The sequence below is a fragment of the Rhipicephalus sanguineus genome, chromosome 4 (genome assembly GCF_013339695.2).
Source record: "Rhipicephalus sanguineus isolate Rsan-2018 chromosome 4, BIME_Rsan_1.4, whole genome shotgun sequence".
Classification (NCBI taxonomy): domain Eukaryota; kingdom Metazoa; phylum Arthropoda; class Arachnida; order Ixodida; family Ixodidae; genus Rhipicephalus; species Rhipicephalus sanguineus.
The window spans coordinates 176,196,572-176,214,300 of record NC_051179.1 but is presented as its reverse complement, the minus strand read 5'-3'; the positions used below and the strand labels follow the sequence as shown (position 1 = coordinate 176,214,300).

Here is a 17,729-nt window from a genome sequence, read left to right as displayed (position 1 = left end):
CCAAAAACAAAACTTGCCAATTTTGCCGCATCAAGGGGCATTTCGTGGCAGTCTGCCGTGAACGACAAGCGTCAGTGCAGGAAGTTGCCCCCGTCCAAGACGCTGACTCCGGCACTGCCAGAGTCCTGTCCGTGCAAGCTGCGCCGACTAGCCCAAGGGAGTTGCGCATCCCTGTTGTCGTAGGAGGACATATCCACATGTCATTGTTGGTGGACACCGCAGCCACAGCATCGATGATGACGAAGAGGGACTTCGACGCGCTTTTCGCTTCGAAACATCGCCTGTTGCGAGCGTTAGCCCACTTCAAAATTATTTCGAAGCACCGCGTACTGGTCCTGGGACGTTTTCGCACAGACTTGCAGCACCGTGGCAAGCACGCCTTTGACACCTTCTACGTGACAGCACACGGCACTTCACTGCTGGGGCTCGATGCCATCCAGCAGTTGGAACTCCTGATCGACGGCGACACATTGACGTGTCGTCTGGCTACACCAGTTTTCTCGCAGCTTCCCGCAGGTATACCTCCGGGGTTCCAGCACCTGCCTGGTCGGGCCAAGAGGCGGCAGCACATCGTGCCAGTGTCTTTTTTTCTTTTCTTTTCTCTTCGAGCCTGATGGCAGACATGTCACCGCCCCGTTGTAAAGGGGACGCTCATAGCATCCATCCATCCATCCATCGTCTGCCAAGCTGCGTCGGCTGCCTGTGGCGCTACGGCAGCAGAACGCCAGCGAGCTGCGCCGGCTCCAGGACGACGACGTCATCGTCGACGACCGCATTCGAGATTGGACATCAGCAACCAGGTGCTCCCTGCGCAGGCCATTCGCGGTGGCCCTGCTGTCCAGTGCGACTCTACACCTACTGAAGCCCAGCTTCAATTGCCTGCGACCCAGTATCGCCCGTTGGGACGTCAGGAGGAAAGTCCTCGGTATTCCTCCTCACCTACAGTAAATGCACCGAATTCCAACACGGGGGAGGGAAGTAATGTGACTGGGTCTTCAGAATCGGCTCACGGCAGCCGCAACCCGCCAAGTTCTTCTTGGAGAAATGGGGACAGGTCTTCGAAGTCGGCTCCCGACAGCCGCCACACGCAAAGTCTTCCTGGGGGGCCTGGGTCACGTCGCCTAGAGCGGACGCGTAAGCCCCAGCCTACAGCTCTAGTGCGCGTGTGTGAATGTTCAGTGAACAGTGCAAGCTGGCACTTGTGTTAGGTGTCGGTGAAACGAATTTTCTGTAACCTACGTTGTGCTGTGTTCTCCTAGGACTGAACTTCTGCGTTATTGCAGGTCCCATTGCAATCGGAACTCGAATGTGAATTTTTTTTAGTGTTGTTGATGTACCACAGTTATACTTCAAGGATTGTATAAGGGTGCAATTCTTCCCAGGGCGGGACGATGTTGTGTCGCGCGAGCCCTGGTGGCATGCTAAGACGCCAGTGCAGTTGAGCTCTTTATTCATGCTACTGGGTGGAGCTGGGTCTCTTCCATGTCTCTCTGTTACCACCAATCCGGCGTGGGCATGCCCGTCATGCCCCGCGGCATGCCTCGCGTACCTGTGCCTCACGGACCAATAGCTATTCTTCCCCCTCCTTAAAACCACCTGCAATAAACGCGGGAGAGCAGTCTCCCGTCAGTCTCGCCGAAGCTTGGTGTCTGCGTCGTCACTTTACGCGCCCTCCCGTCGTTCGGTCTCTCCGTCGGCCCGCCGCGGGTTACGCCGCGCTCCTGCCCTACACAACGCACGGCAAAAAATATTTGAAGGCGCCGGCGCAGGCGTCCTTTTTTGCTTACCACAATATTTTCCGATTCCATGGATGAATTTCATTAGAGTGATAAGCGTGTCGGAAATGTTTGCTGCCGGTTTTAATACGCGTCACTGTGAATTACATCCATGAGTTCCTTATGCTGTCTTCAACACAGAAAAAAATTTGAAAAAATGGCAAACACGGCCCAAAACAAAACAGTTTGCAAGCTTTCATGCGCATTGACGTGTTTTCTCTTTAGCAGAGAAACTTGAAAAAAAAATGCCAAATATAAAACAAAGCCTTCGCAACATTTCTGTAAAAAATCGTTTTCTACAGGCCGCGCAAAAGAAGAAAAAGGTAATTGAAGAAGCAAGAATTCGTAAAAAAAAGCTCATTTAAAAAAAAACGCAGGTCTCGGTTTTAACAATTTTTTTATCTAATAGCGCTTATGTGAGTCAAAACATGGTTTAAATATTATGTATCCTGAATTGCTCTGTTCTCAAATTGGAAATTACTGCGGTAAGTAAAAATTGGACGCCCGCGCTTCCACATTAAAATATTTCTTTGCCCCCGCTGGGAGCCTTTTTTTTTACAAATTTCGGTTCCATGCACATTGAATGTACCCACACAAGATATAAAAAAACGGACAAAACAAAAATATCGTCTGGATATGCATGTCAGACCTCTCGTAGAATCACCCTTAAGGAATTACAGATACAGGCGTGACTTCCAGTACACCGGACTACATTGTACTTTGTCGTTACTGTGTGTTCTGTCAGTGCTTTTACGGCATTTTGTCCTTATCCGCATCATTCCTACTTTGGCGCAACTGCTGTTAAAGTTGGATATCTCTTCATTGTAGACAGGGTCTCTTACCTAGTCTGCTCAGCAGGTGTAAAAATGCCAGAAAGGTATTTTGACAGCCTGTCCTTTTTTTACGAGTGCGTGCCACAGTTCACACATAGGAAGTTCAGCAACCTCAATGTTATATTTACACAGCACGTGTGATGTCTTGCACTTGAGGAAAAGAGCGAAACTCTCCTGTCAAAAACTGGAAGGCTGGAAATGGACAAACGGTGTCCCAGAGCATTCATGAACTCAAGAGGGTAACCTTCATCAAAAGGTCCTCTCTGCATATTCGAAGTCTGGTTTTCAGATTTCGTGCAAATGTGAGTGGTCCAATGGGAAGGCAATTAGTTTCTTTTAGTGAGTGTCAGGATGTACGGACATGAAGTCCAGGCAATCAGTATACGTACTCTTTTTGTAAACGTTGAAAGAATGTACCAAGTCCCTTTCTAGAAACATATCCAAATACTGCCATATGGTCTGCCCCATCTCCACCGTGAACTGAATGGAATCTGCTTGATTGTTTGGATGCGTTGTGGATGCTTGTGATTGTTTGGATGCGTTGTGGATGAAAATTGCGCGAGGAAAGAGAGCGAACTTGTGGACATTTATATGGCTAGGTGGCTGCCTAAAAGTTTTATTCTGATTCGTCCTGGCTGAAATTTTTGAAGGTTGCTGAAGATAACGTTCCCGTGATAATTTGAAGTCCCCATGATAAAGTTGGTAGATGAATTTTAATCTGGATACTATCCTGCGCTGCTCAAGTTTTTGTAGGCTTGCCCTATTACGTAGATTTGTTACACTATAATGTCGGGAGTAAGCGGAATATATAAAGCGCATAGCTAAATTCTGGACTCTTTCGATTTTATTGATCAAATATTGTTGCCAAGGGCTCCAAATAATGTCGGCATACTCCAATTTTGGTCGCACTAGTGCTTTATATGCGTTCAGTTTTACCGTGGGAGGAGTATTACGCAGTTTTCTCTTCAGAAAGGTCAATTTCTTCAGTGCACCCGTACAAACATTTTCAACGTGCATTTCCCAGCTGAGGTTACTGCTAAGTGTGACTCCTAGATATTTAACGCGATCAGCTCTCGTTATGGTAGCATTTCCTAATGAATATGTAAAGTTAAGGGGCCTCGATTTGTTGGTAAACATAATGGAATTTGTTTTTGAAGGATTTATTTTTAGTCCCCACCTTGCACACCATTCATTAATTGAGCGTAAGGCATCATTAAGTTTAATTTGGTCTTCTTGATTATTTATGGATGTGTATACTACGCAGTCGTCCGCAAATAGTTTAATTTGGATCGGTGGCTCGACGCAAAGATGAATATCATTAATATAAACTAAAAAAAGAAGAGGCCCGAGGACTGAGCCCTGCGGGACACCTGAGTACACTGCCAACTCCTTCGAGAGACAGCCATTTATGGAAACACGCTGTCTTCCGTTTCTCAAGTAGCACGCGATCCATGCTACAACTCTCCGTTCAATGCCTATAGCTAATAATTTTGTTATTAAATTCTGATGGGGAACGACATCAAATGCCTTCGAGAAATCCAAAAAAAATGGCATCGGTCTGACCTTTCATATTGAGAGTGCTAATTAATTCATCAGTTATTTCAGCCACTTGGGTAACGGTAGATAAACCTGACCTAAATCCATGCTGTTGGGTATAAAGTAGTTTGTTATTTTCTAAGTAAGTGATGATGGCCTTAAATATAATGTGCTCAAATAATTTACAGCAAGCACTAGTTAAGGAAACAGGCCTGTAATTGTTAATTTCCAAAACGGAGCCTGATTTATATACCGGGATTATTTTTGCCGAGCGCCAATCATCAGGAATAACTGCAGCGTCTAACGACGCAGTGTAAATGCGATGTAAATATTTTGCCACCCAAACAGCATATCTACTCAAAAACGTATTTGATATTTCATCAGGACCAGGTGATTTCTTTACATCTAGTTTGTGCAAAAGGCAAAGAACACCATCCTCAGTTATTTCTACTTCTGGCATAAGACAATCGTAGTCGTATGACTGCAACTGAGCATGCGTGGCTGTCCGTGTGAAAACGGACAGAAAAAAGTCATTAAATTTGTTGGCAATGGCAGTCGCGTCAACAATACTTTCACCCGCGACTCTAATCTCTGAAATGCTTCGTTTATCTTTTGACAGATAGCGCCAGAATTTTTGGGGTTCTTTCGTCATGAATGACGGTAGAGTAACTGAAAAAAAGTTTTCTTTTGCCGATCGCGTTAGTTCTCGCAGCTTCGAAGTAAGGCTTGAAAGATTATTCGTGTTTTGACGCTTGCGCCGACGCTTAATTTTCCGTTTCAAATGAATCATTTCTCGCGTGAACCACGGACATTCCCTATTAATACGTTTCTTTTTTAACGGCACATATTTTTGCTCGCAAGAGAGAACTATTTCTGTAAAATTTGTCCACATTTCATTGACATCGTTAACTTGGCTAAAACAATCAAAGCGCGATTCCAAATAGTCTAAAACAGCGTTATCATCCGCATGAGTGTAATCTCTTATGAAAGTATCCGACGGCCTAGTAAAAGCACGTGTACCTGAAACAGGACATGACAGAGCAATCAACTTGTGATCGGATATCCCTTCTTCTACACTGGCGGAACAACCTTGAAGTGAGCTGCTAACGAGTGCCAAATCAAGAAGAGAGGATGATGAGCTGTCCACCCTGGTAGCCTCAGAAACTAGTTGTTGTAAGCAGAAGTTGAACGCGGTCGTGATCAGTATTTCTGAACTTCGGGATTCTTTGCCATCATAAGAATATACGTAGCGTTAGCAAAGGTTCAGCTGATTATTCTTAGCTTTCCAGATTGTCTAGGATTAGCATGATTGTCATGCTTACTACTGCTCCAATGACACACACACGGTATACGTATTATGTGTCCCATGCATATTTATTTTTGCTCAACGTCAGGTTGCTTCTCTATCGCCTCAAAGACGGCTCGGTGGTCACTGAAGTAACACGCTGCCGTCGCATGCATCCTGGCGACGCCGCTTTGCTAGGCGTTCCTCCCTTTCCTCCAGTGTCTCCGCAGCACGTTTAGCCTTCTTCTGGTAATTCTTCGTACGCTGAACCGCTAATTGCCAGGAAACTACTTCTGGATCCAATGAGATAAGCTTCTCGGCTCTTCTGGGCCGTCGAGCAGCATTTGCGCTCACCTTCTCCATGGCGTTACCCACCTGCAAACGCCAGTTAGAGGCGCTAGCGGCCCCAGCGCAGTGTCAGACGGCGACTGCACAGCGAAGGCGAATAGCTGCGCGCGTGCTGGCGCCACTGTGTCAACGACGTCACTCCTCTCGAATGCGGCGAGCCGCGCGCGGTGGTGTCGGAGAGCGCGTATGATGCCAGCTCCGGTGACCCAGCTGTGTGACATCACTAATCCTCGCACATGCGCAGCACGGCTCATCACGCTCCACGCGAAATCGGCTCCAGCTAGGTAAGTGTAGCTAACGCTACAAAAGGCCCGCTACTTTAAATAGGCCCACGGGTGCCTGCCTGAGTGACCGCTGCGAATCTGATGATGCAGTGGCTGGAAAATCCTGTCCTCGCTTTTCAGTCCAATACCTAGTATTCTGGTGTACTGTGTAGGCTGTTCTTTATTGAGTGATTAAGCTTGCTGCTTCAGAAGCTTCATCACTCAACTACATTGTCAAGATCAAATTGAGGTCACAGGATAGGTGGAAACTGACTAAAAACGGCCTTTTTGGGATGTGTTGGCAAAGGAAACAACCCTTACAAAAAGCTATTTCGACAGTTTATAGATTGTGTAAACCCATGTTTAGACAATCTATACACTTTCTAAATATATTTTTGTAAGGGAATGTAGCACTTTCCGCCTGCATTTAGAAAACGATACGTGGAGTGTGCATATGCAGATGATATATCCCATTTTTAAGGAGTGAAGAAAGGTGTTATGCCTTCTTACGAATATTTAGCACTTATTCTGTATTTTCCGGCGCCCGCTTGAACAAAAAAAACAAGCAGAGCGATGGTCTTTGGAAACATCACATTCGCCCTTGATGGTGAAGTTCATTGGCAAGAAGGGGCCGAGGTCTTGGGAGTAGGTTTCCAGGGCTCTGGAGAATTGTAGCAGGAGACGTGGAGACACCTGCGGTCAGTGGCTTCTAAATTGTCATTGATCCTAGCCGAAAGCACCTACTTAGTAAAATCCAGCATTTGCGCGGCCTTCTTCTACGCTCGCATAGCGCAACCCCCACGCAAAGCTTCTCAGAGGCTAGTCATAATATACGGTTATTTCCTATAGGAAAACGAAACGAAATTAGTGGCATGTCCACTCCTACACCTTCCAACGCATCTAGCGGGCTCCACCATTCCGTGCACTACAACGATAAGCTCAGTCCTGGCAACTGCGAGTTTCTCGACCTAGTAAACAAGCCGAATACACAAGCAGGAAGCTAGTTCAATATTTCCTAAAAACTTGGAGAACGCTTTTCATATCAAAAAAGAAAAGGCAGCTCCGACGGTGGAGCAGCCTCCACCATTTTACAGATATTTGTGAAAAACACTTGCGTCCGTAGAATTGGCTTTACCTGATGTGGACGTGGCTAATACACGTGGGACGGAAGTAGTTAGCTGTAGAGCGCTTCACACCGGAAGAGCGGCAGCGAAGCAGGAGCGTCAGCTGACGCAAGCTGACCACGTCGGCCGAGCCAGCCGAACTACGAGACTTCGGGTGGAGGCGAGGATGGCCCATTTTGCCCACACGGAAATGCACTTCAGCTTGGGGAATAACCAACAATGACAGCTGCCCACAGTGCAAACAGAAGAAAACGTTGCAGCACGCGTTGTTTGACTGTACAGAGGCTAAAACATTTTAGCTCTTGATGTGGCGTATGTTCCACGTGCGTACAAATTTGTTATCGAGCCCGCGCGCGCTCTTCGAGGTGGTCTTGTGGTGTGTGGGTGCATTCTTCCTGAGGCGGCAATACGGCCCCACAGCGCTGCAGGCGAAACAAAAAAAGTATGTTGCTGCTACTGTGCAGTGTGCACAAGCTAATGTACGAGGACGCTTGTGCGGACATGATTGATTTTAGTGAGGCGCAGTTCCCACGAAAACGTTCGACACACTTTATACAGTTTCGCAAAAGGCGCACTACAACGCAGATGTTGGTGCCTTAACTTGGTAATTTTGCGGTGGGCCGCAGCTCCTGTCACACCGGTATGTCACCTTAACGTCTGCTTTTATTTCAGTCGTATGCTTCCAGGTGTCTTCTGATGTACAGGTGCCCACAAAATAATTCGGAGCGCTGCACCGGTGGAAATTCGTCGGCGGAGCGCGCCGGCGAAAAAGCAGCGCCAGGGGTCTGCGCATGCGCGGTATCCCTAGGTAGCTCGCCTCGATCACCAGTGCATTTAAATAGGTGTTGCCTTGCTCCGAAAGAATATAGTTGGGTAACCTTTAGCAATTCGCAGGGGGGGGGGGGGGGGGGCGTGCGGATGCGGTCTCTAAAACGCCCTCTGTGCGCATATGCACGCGGTGGAGCATACGCGCGTATGCATGCGCGGTAATGGTAATGGGCATCGACGCCTTTAAAAGCGAAAGGCTTAACTGAGACATTTGTCTCGGATTGTCGCCATTTGGTCGCCCGTCGTCGACAACACTTGCGGCAGCAATAAGTCAGAGCGTCATATTGCGCATCTATCCTTCAGTAATGCGCATAAAAGTGAATTGAGCACCAAGTAACTAAGAGTAATTCAAGGGTCACAAGACTAATTAAATGTAATTAGGGTACTAAACAAGACCAAAACACCGACACCACATGGTACCTTTATGAAAGCGTGCTAATGTGGGTTAATAAGTGTAACTGCCAATAATTAAAATGTATTTATGGTTCGCGAACAGTACTGGTGATTACTTAACATCAACTCGAGACTCCTTGATAAACTGGTCACGCCAAATAAGACTAATTGAGGGTTCATTTAGGTTAATAATTAATACGAGTTCATTATTAAAAGTCCATATTTAAGAGTTAATTAAGGTCATGCCACAATATTTTTCCTGCATTTATAGATTACGCTGCACAGTGCGCGAGCACGCTGTATCCTACAGGCCCCGATCCCTCGTCGGATGTGTTGTCGCAGCGCTAAGAGGGACAAACCGCGTATTTTTAAACGCAGTACAACGCCTGTCTTGATATACTCGGGAGTGAAGCTTGCTTGCTCGGAATGCCGATCACGTACACATGGCTGTATGTTTACGCGGATGTGCTCGGTCGACGAGTGGCCAACGGCCCGGCGCTCCGAATTATTCTGTGGGTACATGCACGTGCCATTCTCGTCGTCATGCTGCCAAGTATATTCGTTCATCAAGTATACTTCGAAGTCGCTCAAAAGCCGTTGTCTGTGTGCGCAGCTCATGCGATCTCTCTTTGACCAATGAGGTCTAAGCGCACGCAATTTCTAATCTAGCGGCGGATTTACGACACCACGTGATATCGCTAGCCAATCACATCTACTCGCGCACTTGACGGCGTGCAACTGGCTGAACTTCTTTTTTATTGCGATAGCAATTATATGGACAGTCTCGGCTGGATTTTGCCGTCGCCGTCGCCGCCGTCATGCACCGTATATGTATAAGCATGATTATATATATAAAAGCCCCAAAGAAAAATAATTCAGAAACATGCTTCCGAAGCGCGGAATCACACAAGGGACCTCTTGCTCCGCAGCGAGTGGCGCTAACCACTACGCCACGAAACGCAGATCCTCCACGTAGCTAGCGGCGAGCGTTATATACACACCCTTTACCGCTAAACGGACTCGGAGACGGCAGGCGCTTATAAGCGTTTCTTCATTACCAGCGAGATGGCGCTAGGAGCGCGACGGGCGCATTTAAATGTCGTCGGCTCGCTCGCTCGCTCGCTTCTTCTTATATTTGCGCAGGGAGAACCTTGCCCTTCCGCTGTCAGCTCGCGCGGTTTTCTCGTGGTGAGGGGAAGAGGGATGTTTCAAGCTTTCACCGTGATGTCCGCGCTCATGTTACGGAGCGTACGAAAGTCACTCGAGCTCAAGGGACGCCGCTAAACGAACAAACAGAAGATGAGCGCGAACTATCAAGTGTCACAGCTCGACACTTGAAGCACGCTAGTTTCCTTCGCTGCTTCGGCCGCCTTTGCAACATGAGCGCTGTTCAAACTGAGAGCCTCACTTCGTATAGCATTAGTTTGTTGCTGTCGCATTCATTGCTTCGCCCTTGCGGAGAAACTGTGACTTTTTTTATTCGGCGTCACTGGGCGCAAGTGACTAAAGCCGAGTGATGACGTTCATCCGAACCGAGATTGTGTATTCCGGGCATGGGGGTACGCGGTGGGGCGTTATACTTACTTTTGTCAGATGTTGATATACCGCGAAGTACTTGCCATCGCTGGATGTTTCTTCCGCGTGGTACGACAGAAACGTAGCGCCACCGAAGGCGCTCGCAGTGTGATTGACCTGCGCCACTTTTAAACCTCTTTCTTTACAAGCCGGGCCAGCTCATCGCGGAGGAAAACTGGCCGTGCAGTGGTGGTATAATGAGGGCTAGAAAATTACCATTTCCACAAGGAAAAGGCGTCGTGTAGATTATTTCTCGTGTTCCTGAAACCACGCATGGATTCATATTCCCACGAGTAAAGATCGCCTAGCACTGTTCTTGGCAGGCTTGTATGTGCCGCTGTCGAAAAGATGATGAGGACGAGCTCGTGGAAAAGACGATGAGGTCGTTGTGCCAGTGATCGGACCAGCCTGACGTTCTGCTGTACTGCTAGTTACAGGTTCCCGTTACAGCATCACGTGACATTACTGGTGGAGGTGCGGGGTAGCAGTCTATGCACTGCGACCACCAGGAAGGTCCCGACACCAACAGCGACGCCTCGGAAGAACCAGCTGACCTTCGGCGTAGTCGGCGGCAATTAGGCCTACCACCCCAATTCGGCCCTCTTCCAGAACGCTCTAGAAGCATGGCAAGCGCGACAACGGCAAGCCAGACGGAACAGACCATGGCCCCGTCTGCCCCATGGCCTTTCAACGCCCTGCGAACCCCAAAACCCTTCCATGGGGACGCATACGAAGACGTTGAAGACTGGCTGGACCAATACGATCCAGTCGCCGTCGCCAACGAATGGGACGAGCATCGGAAGCTCCGGTATGTTTACTTCTATCTGGACGATTCGGCGCGCATTTGGTTTGAGAACCATGAAGCTGCTTTGACAACCTGGCCGGAGTTTTGTACTCAGCTGCGGAACACGTATGGAAGTCCCGACCGGAAAGAGCAAGCAGAACGTCTCCTCAATTCCAGGAATCAAAGACCAAACGAAAGCGTTGCCATGTTCGTTGAGGAGATGTCTCGGCTGTTCCGGCGAGCTGATCCCGCAATGGCAGAAGACAAGAAGGTACGCTTCCTGATGCGGGGCGTAAAAGAGCAGCTGTTTGCAGGACTTGTGCGCAACCCACCAGCTACTGTGGCGGAATTCCTCCGTGAAGCCACAACGATGGAGCGAATGCTAAGACAGCGGTCTTCTCAGTATGAGCGGCCGAACAACCTTTCATGTTTGTCATCGGCTTTGGCAACACCGGACGTCGCGACCATCAGGGACCTCGCGGAGCTAGTGCGCAGCATCGTACGCGAGGAGCTGCAAAAGTTTCGCACAGTGTCTCACCAGCCCCAAGTGGCTGCTCTAACGGACGTAGTCCGCGAAGAGGTACGGCAGCTGTTACAACCGTTGGTGGCGCCTCCAGCCGAAGCTCCTCTCCTAACGTACGCGGAAGCTTTGCGCACTCCTGCGCCGGCTGTCAGCTATTCCCCCCGACCTTCGACCTTGCAGACGCCGCAGTACTTCTCGGGCCCGCCGCATGACCAGAACCCGCGACTTAATGTGCGGAAATCTAGTGTGTGGCGCGCCCCCGACAATCGGCCCCTTTGCTACCATTGTGGTGAGCCAGGACACTTGTACCGGAGTGTTCGTACCGACACATGGGCCTCCCTGGCTTTCGGCCAGATGCTCGTCGACCCCGTGATGGTGAACGGCCCCGCGCTATTGCCGAGTACTTGGCAAGCCATCTGTCGCCAGGTCTTCAGCGACGCCAATCCCGCTCTCCGTCTCCTCGACGTTCTACATCCCCGGGTCAACACTCCACCTTCGCCGACGTTGTTGCGGGACGATCGCCTAGGTCCCCTAGCCCACGCCGGGGAAACTAGGAGCAGCGGCCTCCGGGGGTGGGACCGCTGCTGCACGATCGTTAAAACATCCTCCTCCGACTCGTCCGCCGACATACGACGACACCCCCCATCGACGACAAACGCGTTTCTGCTGACATTTCCATTCTTATAGACAACCATCCAGTAACTGCTCTGGTCGACACTGGCGCCGATTATTCTGTTATCAGCGCTGAACTCGTTGCTCAACTAAGGAAGGTTACGACTCCTTGGGGGCATGGACCAAACCTCCGGACAGCAGGAGGTCACCTCTGGACACCGATCGGGAGATGCACCGTCAGGCTGCAAATCCGTGAGTCGACATTCATCGCTTCGTTCATCGTGTTGCGCGAATGTTCCCGGAAAGTTATCCTTGGCATGGATTTTCTCCGCGAGCACGGAGCTGTTATTGATCTTCGAGACTTACTCATAACGTTTGCGGACGGCCATGTCCCGAAACCAAGGGATACCATTGTGCAGAGGACAGCGCTTCGCATTGTCGACGACGCCGTCACACTTCCGCCGCGAACCAGTATGTTCGTGACTGTACAGAGCGACACAGATCATGGCAGTAGCGGTATCGCCGAAGCAAACCTGTCGGTGCTCTTGGCTCGGCAAATCTGCGTTGCCCGCGGCATAATCCAAATCCAACGTGTGATGACTGAGCTCTTGCTTACGAATTTCAGCGGCGAATACCAACATTTGGCCAAGCGGACGGCCGTCGCTCACTTCGAAGCAATTGACGATGAAGCATGTTCAACGATTGCTCCGATTTCCGCAGCCGTCAAAGGTGACACCTCGGTGGCCAATACAGTCGATGTCAATCCGAAGCTGTCATGCGCGCAGAAGGAGCAAATCCGCTGTATGCTACACATGTGTAGTGACTGTTTTGCGTCTACATCCAAAATAAAGCAAACCCCGACCATGAAGCACCGCATTATAACGAACCCTGCTGAACGACCAGTACGCCAGCACGCCTACCGAGTGTCACAAAAGGAACAAGAGGTTATACGTTCTCAGGTGAAGCAGATGCTCGACGACGACGTAATCCAACCCTCGACCAGTCCATGGGCGTCCCCCGTCGTACTGGTAAAGAAGAAGGACGGCACTCTTCGATTTTGCGTCGATTACCGGAAGCTCAAAAAAGTGACGAAGAAAGACATTTACCCTCTTCCACGCATCGACGACTCACTGGATCGCCTTCGACATGCACGATATTTCTCCTCCATGGATTTACGAAGCGGCTACTGGCAGATCGAAGTCGATGAACGCGACCACGAAAAGACAGCCTTCATAACTCCTGATGGTCTGTACGAATTTAAAGTGCTGCCATTCGGCCTGTGTTCTGCTCCCGCTACATTCCAAAGAATGATGGATACAGTACTGTCAGGTCTTAAGTGGGAACTTAGACGACGTTGTTATCTTTTCACAAACGTTTGAGCAGCACTTGCAGCGGTTCCGATCTGTCTTTGTCGCAATCCGTACGGCAGGCCTATCACTGAAACCAGAGAAATGCCATTTTGGTTACGATGAACTAAAGTTCCTCGGCCACCTTGTTAGCCACGATGGTATTCGGCCGGACCCAGAAAAGACATTGGCTGTCGCTGCATTCCCACCACCTGCCAACAAACGTGACGTGCGTCGATTTTTAGGCCTCTGCGCATACTACCGACGTTTTGTGCAAAATTTTTCAAACATAGCCGAACCTCTGACCCGTCTGACAAAAGATGATGTTCCCTTTGTATGGGGTCCTGAGCCATGAGTCATGAGTGAAATCAGCACAGCGAATTCCAGGCACGTCCGACAGCTTGGAAATCCTAATAGCGTTGATAATAACAATACTGTGGATGCCATTGCCAGTGTTCGTGAGTTCGGAATTGTAGCTTAAATTGAAAGGTACGCATATTCCATACTTAAGGTAAATTGTGCTGAAAAGTTGTTATAGCATCTACGACGAAAATAATTTGGTATTCACTACTGGATATAGCTGACTTTCTGTTAATGCTGCACTCAAAAATTCTTGAAATGTCCTGGAGGAGGAATAAATTTAGATGGAGACAGGTAAGGGTACTCTAGTCCCGCACCTTAAACAATGGCTAGTAATCACTGCTGCTGAAAAATGTTCTGGGGTTTTTAAAATTAGGAGTGTTTTGAAATTCTTCAGAACTTGAATTTTAGACGCATTTCTCGTAAACGAAATTCACTGTTCTGCTCTGCCTTTATTTCCAGCTGTCAGCGACCAGAAACAACCAAGTGGTGACAGCGTCACAGTTTATCCCGTCGTGTATGAATATCGAGAAGACATCCAAAGGAAAGTCGTTGTTTTTAATAAGGAACATTCACTGGAATTGGAAAGAGCATCCGTCCTGGCGCCAAGAGTTCTGCTTCGTGACTACACCGAAGATGGTGTCCATGACAGATACGTTAGTACCTATACATGTGCATAAGACTTTCCCTCACAACTCCGCTTGGAGAAATTTTTTTCGATTGGCTTATCACGTGACTTACACTGTGTAAAATTAAAGTAAAAAAGAACCAATGGAAATATTGTGCGGATTGCAGCGATCCGCACTTACGGGATTCTGCAACCCTTGTCAAAATCACGTAATAAGAAGCCTCACCAGATGGGTCATCTTCCATCACAAAGACAACGAGAAAGCCAACAGTCTACTTAGATAGCGCTTTGGATTACATTAGCAGGAAAATATTGACACCAAAGAAGAGGCAATCATGTCACGATGAGTCTTTTTTAACACGAAGGTATGTCATGTTAGGATCCGTCAGGAATTTACTGACGCCAACGCTGTCTTGCAAGCCGACGACGCAAATTAACTGCTGTCAGGCCGTTTCTGTCAGAAATGATCGCTGAGATAGTGGACGTCAGGCACATATTATAGAGAGCAGAAAACAGGTCCATGAAGACACGGTGCGTTGCCCGCGCCGTAGCAATAGTACCTCGGAGAATGCAGGGAGAAAAAAAAAACGTAAGGCAGCTTCTTGCTAGTGGTGCCAAGCCTGAGGGAACCGCGGTGCTGGGCTGATTTTCCTGTTTCTTTCTTCCTTTATTTCATTCTCTTTCTTGCTCTTTATATATTTTTAACACGAAAGTATTTTATGCCGGGGTCCACGAAGACATGACGTATTTCCATCATGAAAAAATGTCAGCGCAATGCACACGATCAAATGGCAAAAAAAAACTAGAAGAAACAATTACACCACCTCCGGCTAAAGGGAACCATGTGTTGATGCGAAGCAGCGGGGAGATGGTTCGCTTGAGCGGAATATGGTGTAACTTTTTTTTCTTGCGTTCTCGAGCCTGTGCCTTCCACTGGCGTAGAATCAGCACTGTCTTCAACAAGGGTGTTCCAGTGTCCACCCAGCTCCCGCTGCGTGGAACTTCCGGCGTCAAAGGTATTCGACTCCCTTAAAGTCGCAAGATCATGTGCGCCTGCGTCTCTGCAGTCCATGCCATTGGTGTCGTCGTGGGATTCTTCAGCGAGGGAAGAAGAGCACGAGCGCCCCGCGTCTATACTCCGTTTCACAACTTGTTGGCAGCGTTGTGGAAGGTACGGGTGCTCTCAGCCAATCATGACAGAGCACACTTCATAAGTGTGTTCTTACGCGGATGTCGCGTCCGTTAATTCAACCGGTGGCCCCGTCTGTATGGAAGTAGCTGTACTATAATAATTATCTTTTAATTTTTGTAGCACATGGCGCTTGGTACCTTTTTGATCTGTTTTCATCTCTTTTGCTCATTTACGGACGGGACGACCAGCGTTGCAATGAAACTGGCCCGACCTTCTCTATTTATCGTCACCCGGTTCGTATGAATTCTTGGGGCGTTAGATGTTTTTAATTGTTTATGCACCGTGTGTAAGAATAGTTACTGCACTCACTGAATCACTTAACGAACGAATGATTGAATCAATCAATCTGAAGCTTTATTTTCACTTCTCAGTGTGACTTCCTTGATTCCTTGTCATAATAGCAGACAGTTCTGTGTTTTCATTTTGGCTACTCTCACTACGATAGTACTCAATGATCCTGACCTCTACGCACACATGTAATGATAGACGTGAGCTTGTTACAAGAGCTTGCATGTCATGGTCCTCATCACAATTGAAGTCTGAACTGCTCATTGTTTCGTCCTCCAGGGTGATTACGACAGCTGCATTAGTGTCAACAACATCATCGATGAAGTGGTCCAGTTGACTCATTACATCTTCCTGAGCGATGACGTGCTCCGCATATCTCTTCCACTTCTCAGCGGTTAATTGCCTAATTCCTTGCCACAGTAGAGTGTGAACGTCTTGAAGCTTAAACGTCTTGTTTGCCGCTGCTACGAAGCCCTTCATGTCACTCCAAACAAGCTCTATGGGGTTAAGCTTGCCGCGGTAGGGAGGTAGGCGCGCAACGAGGTGGCCAGCAGCCTCAGCGATGCAGTCCACACGGTATCGGTCCCCACTTGCGTGTGCGTTGTCGACAAGCTTCATGAGCTCCGCCTTCACCATGTCACTGCTCCACGGAACACCTTTTTCGGAAAGCCGCCTGTATGTCTTTTTTAGGCTACTCATACGCGGCACTTTTTCCTGCTTCACAGAATGATAAGGTGCGTTATCCGGGACTATAACACTGCGAGGTGGTAGTAGTGGAAGCAGCTTCTGGGAGAACCACTTTTCGTAGTGGTCCCCGTTCATTTCTTCGTGGTAGTCACCTGAGCTTTTTAGGGGCGATTGATTGATTGAATACTTTATTGGAATATATACAAAGTGCTCTCGCTTGTTGGCTTCAGCACCATGGTGTAAAAAAAATGGGAAAGAAAACAGAGTAAAAAAAAGATAAAAAGGTGATTTTGTCAAACTGGTGATCTTGTAGTGCTTGTTATTGCTGGGCAGGGGATGGCCGTCTTGCGCAAGTCATTGCACCCTATATTCAGCCTGGCTCTGATGAGTGGATCTTCGAGTATCCAGTGGGTGGTTTCCTCCATGTCTTGCTGTAGGTGGGGCAGCGTACGTTGGGCTCTTTTTATGAAAGCAGCTCGGCTTGATTCATGAATTGGGCATTCCCAGAGGATATGCGCCGTGGTTGCTGGGGCTTGGCAGTGGTCGCAGTTGGCGACAGGGCATTTAGTCGGGTACATCTTGTGAATTACTGGGATTGTTGCGAAGCTTCGTGTTTGTAGTCTTCTGAGTATGACCTCGTAGGGGCGGGTGGATCTTGGTGGCGGGGCGTCGTGTTTTGTAGCTTCTTCTAATTTAGCCCTTAACTTTCGCCGGCGCTGGAATTTTGCTCGGTAGTTGGCTTCATGGGTGTCCTCTTGGATTAACGTTGCGGTCTGCTTCGAGCTGGCATCCCCGAGTTGTTCCTTACTTTGATGCTGCAAGGCTCGGTGATGAACTAGCTCGTTCCCCGGCATATTGGTGTGCCCAGGAATCCAATGAATCCTTACCCGGATGGATCGTTCTTGAAGTTGGGCGGCATAGTTGAGGATGTGCCTGGCGTATTTTGGTAGCTTCGAGTTTGGAGCGTTCGAATCACTTGCTGCGAGTCTTTGAAGATGTGAATAGCTTTTGGCGATGATTCTGTTTGAGTGTAGTGGGCTAGAGCTTCCGAAATAGCGTGCCCTTCGGCGGCTTCGGGTAGCAAGCAAGAATGCGTAATAGAGAATGAGGATGCTTCCCCTGTTCTCAGGTTCGAAAATGCCCCAGTGTTGTGCCCTTCTAGAGTGCACGAGGCATCCGTGTAGATGATTTCTTCTTCGTCAGATACAGTTTTTAGGTACTCAATATGCCGCTGAGCGTATTAATCTCTTCTCTGTTTGTCCGAGGCTTGGTTCATATGTTTCGGAAGCGGCCGATTGTCTGTCACGGTAATATCTTCCCATGGTGGAATGGTGGGTAGAATTTGAGGT

General features: G+C 48.5%; 1 protein-coding gene across 1 annotated transcript in view; it reads left to right on the top strand.

Moving 5' to 3' along the window:
- The window catches only part of LOC119391873 (uncharacterized), a 149,374-nt gene that overhangs the window by 27,177 nt on the left and 104,468 nt on the right, over positions 1-17,729 (top strand). The window contains exon 2 of the mRNA XM_037659524.1: positions 14,048-14,241. Within this exon, the coding sequence (XP_037515452.1) occupies positions 14,048-14,241 (194 nt within the window). The remainder of the gene's footprint in view (positions 1-14,047; positions 14,242-17,729) is intronic.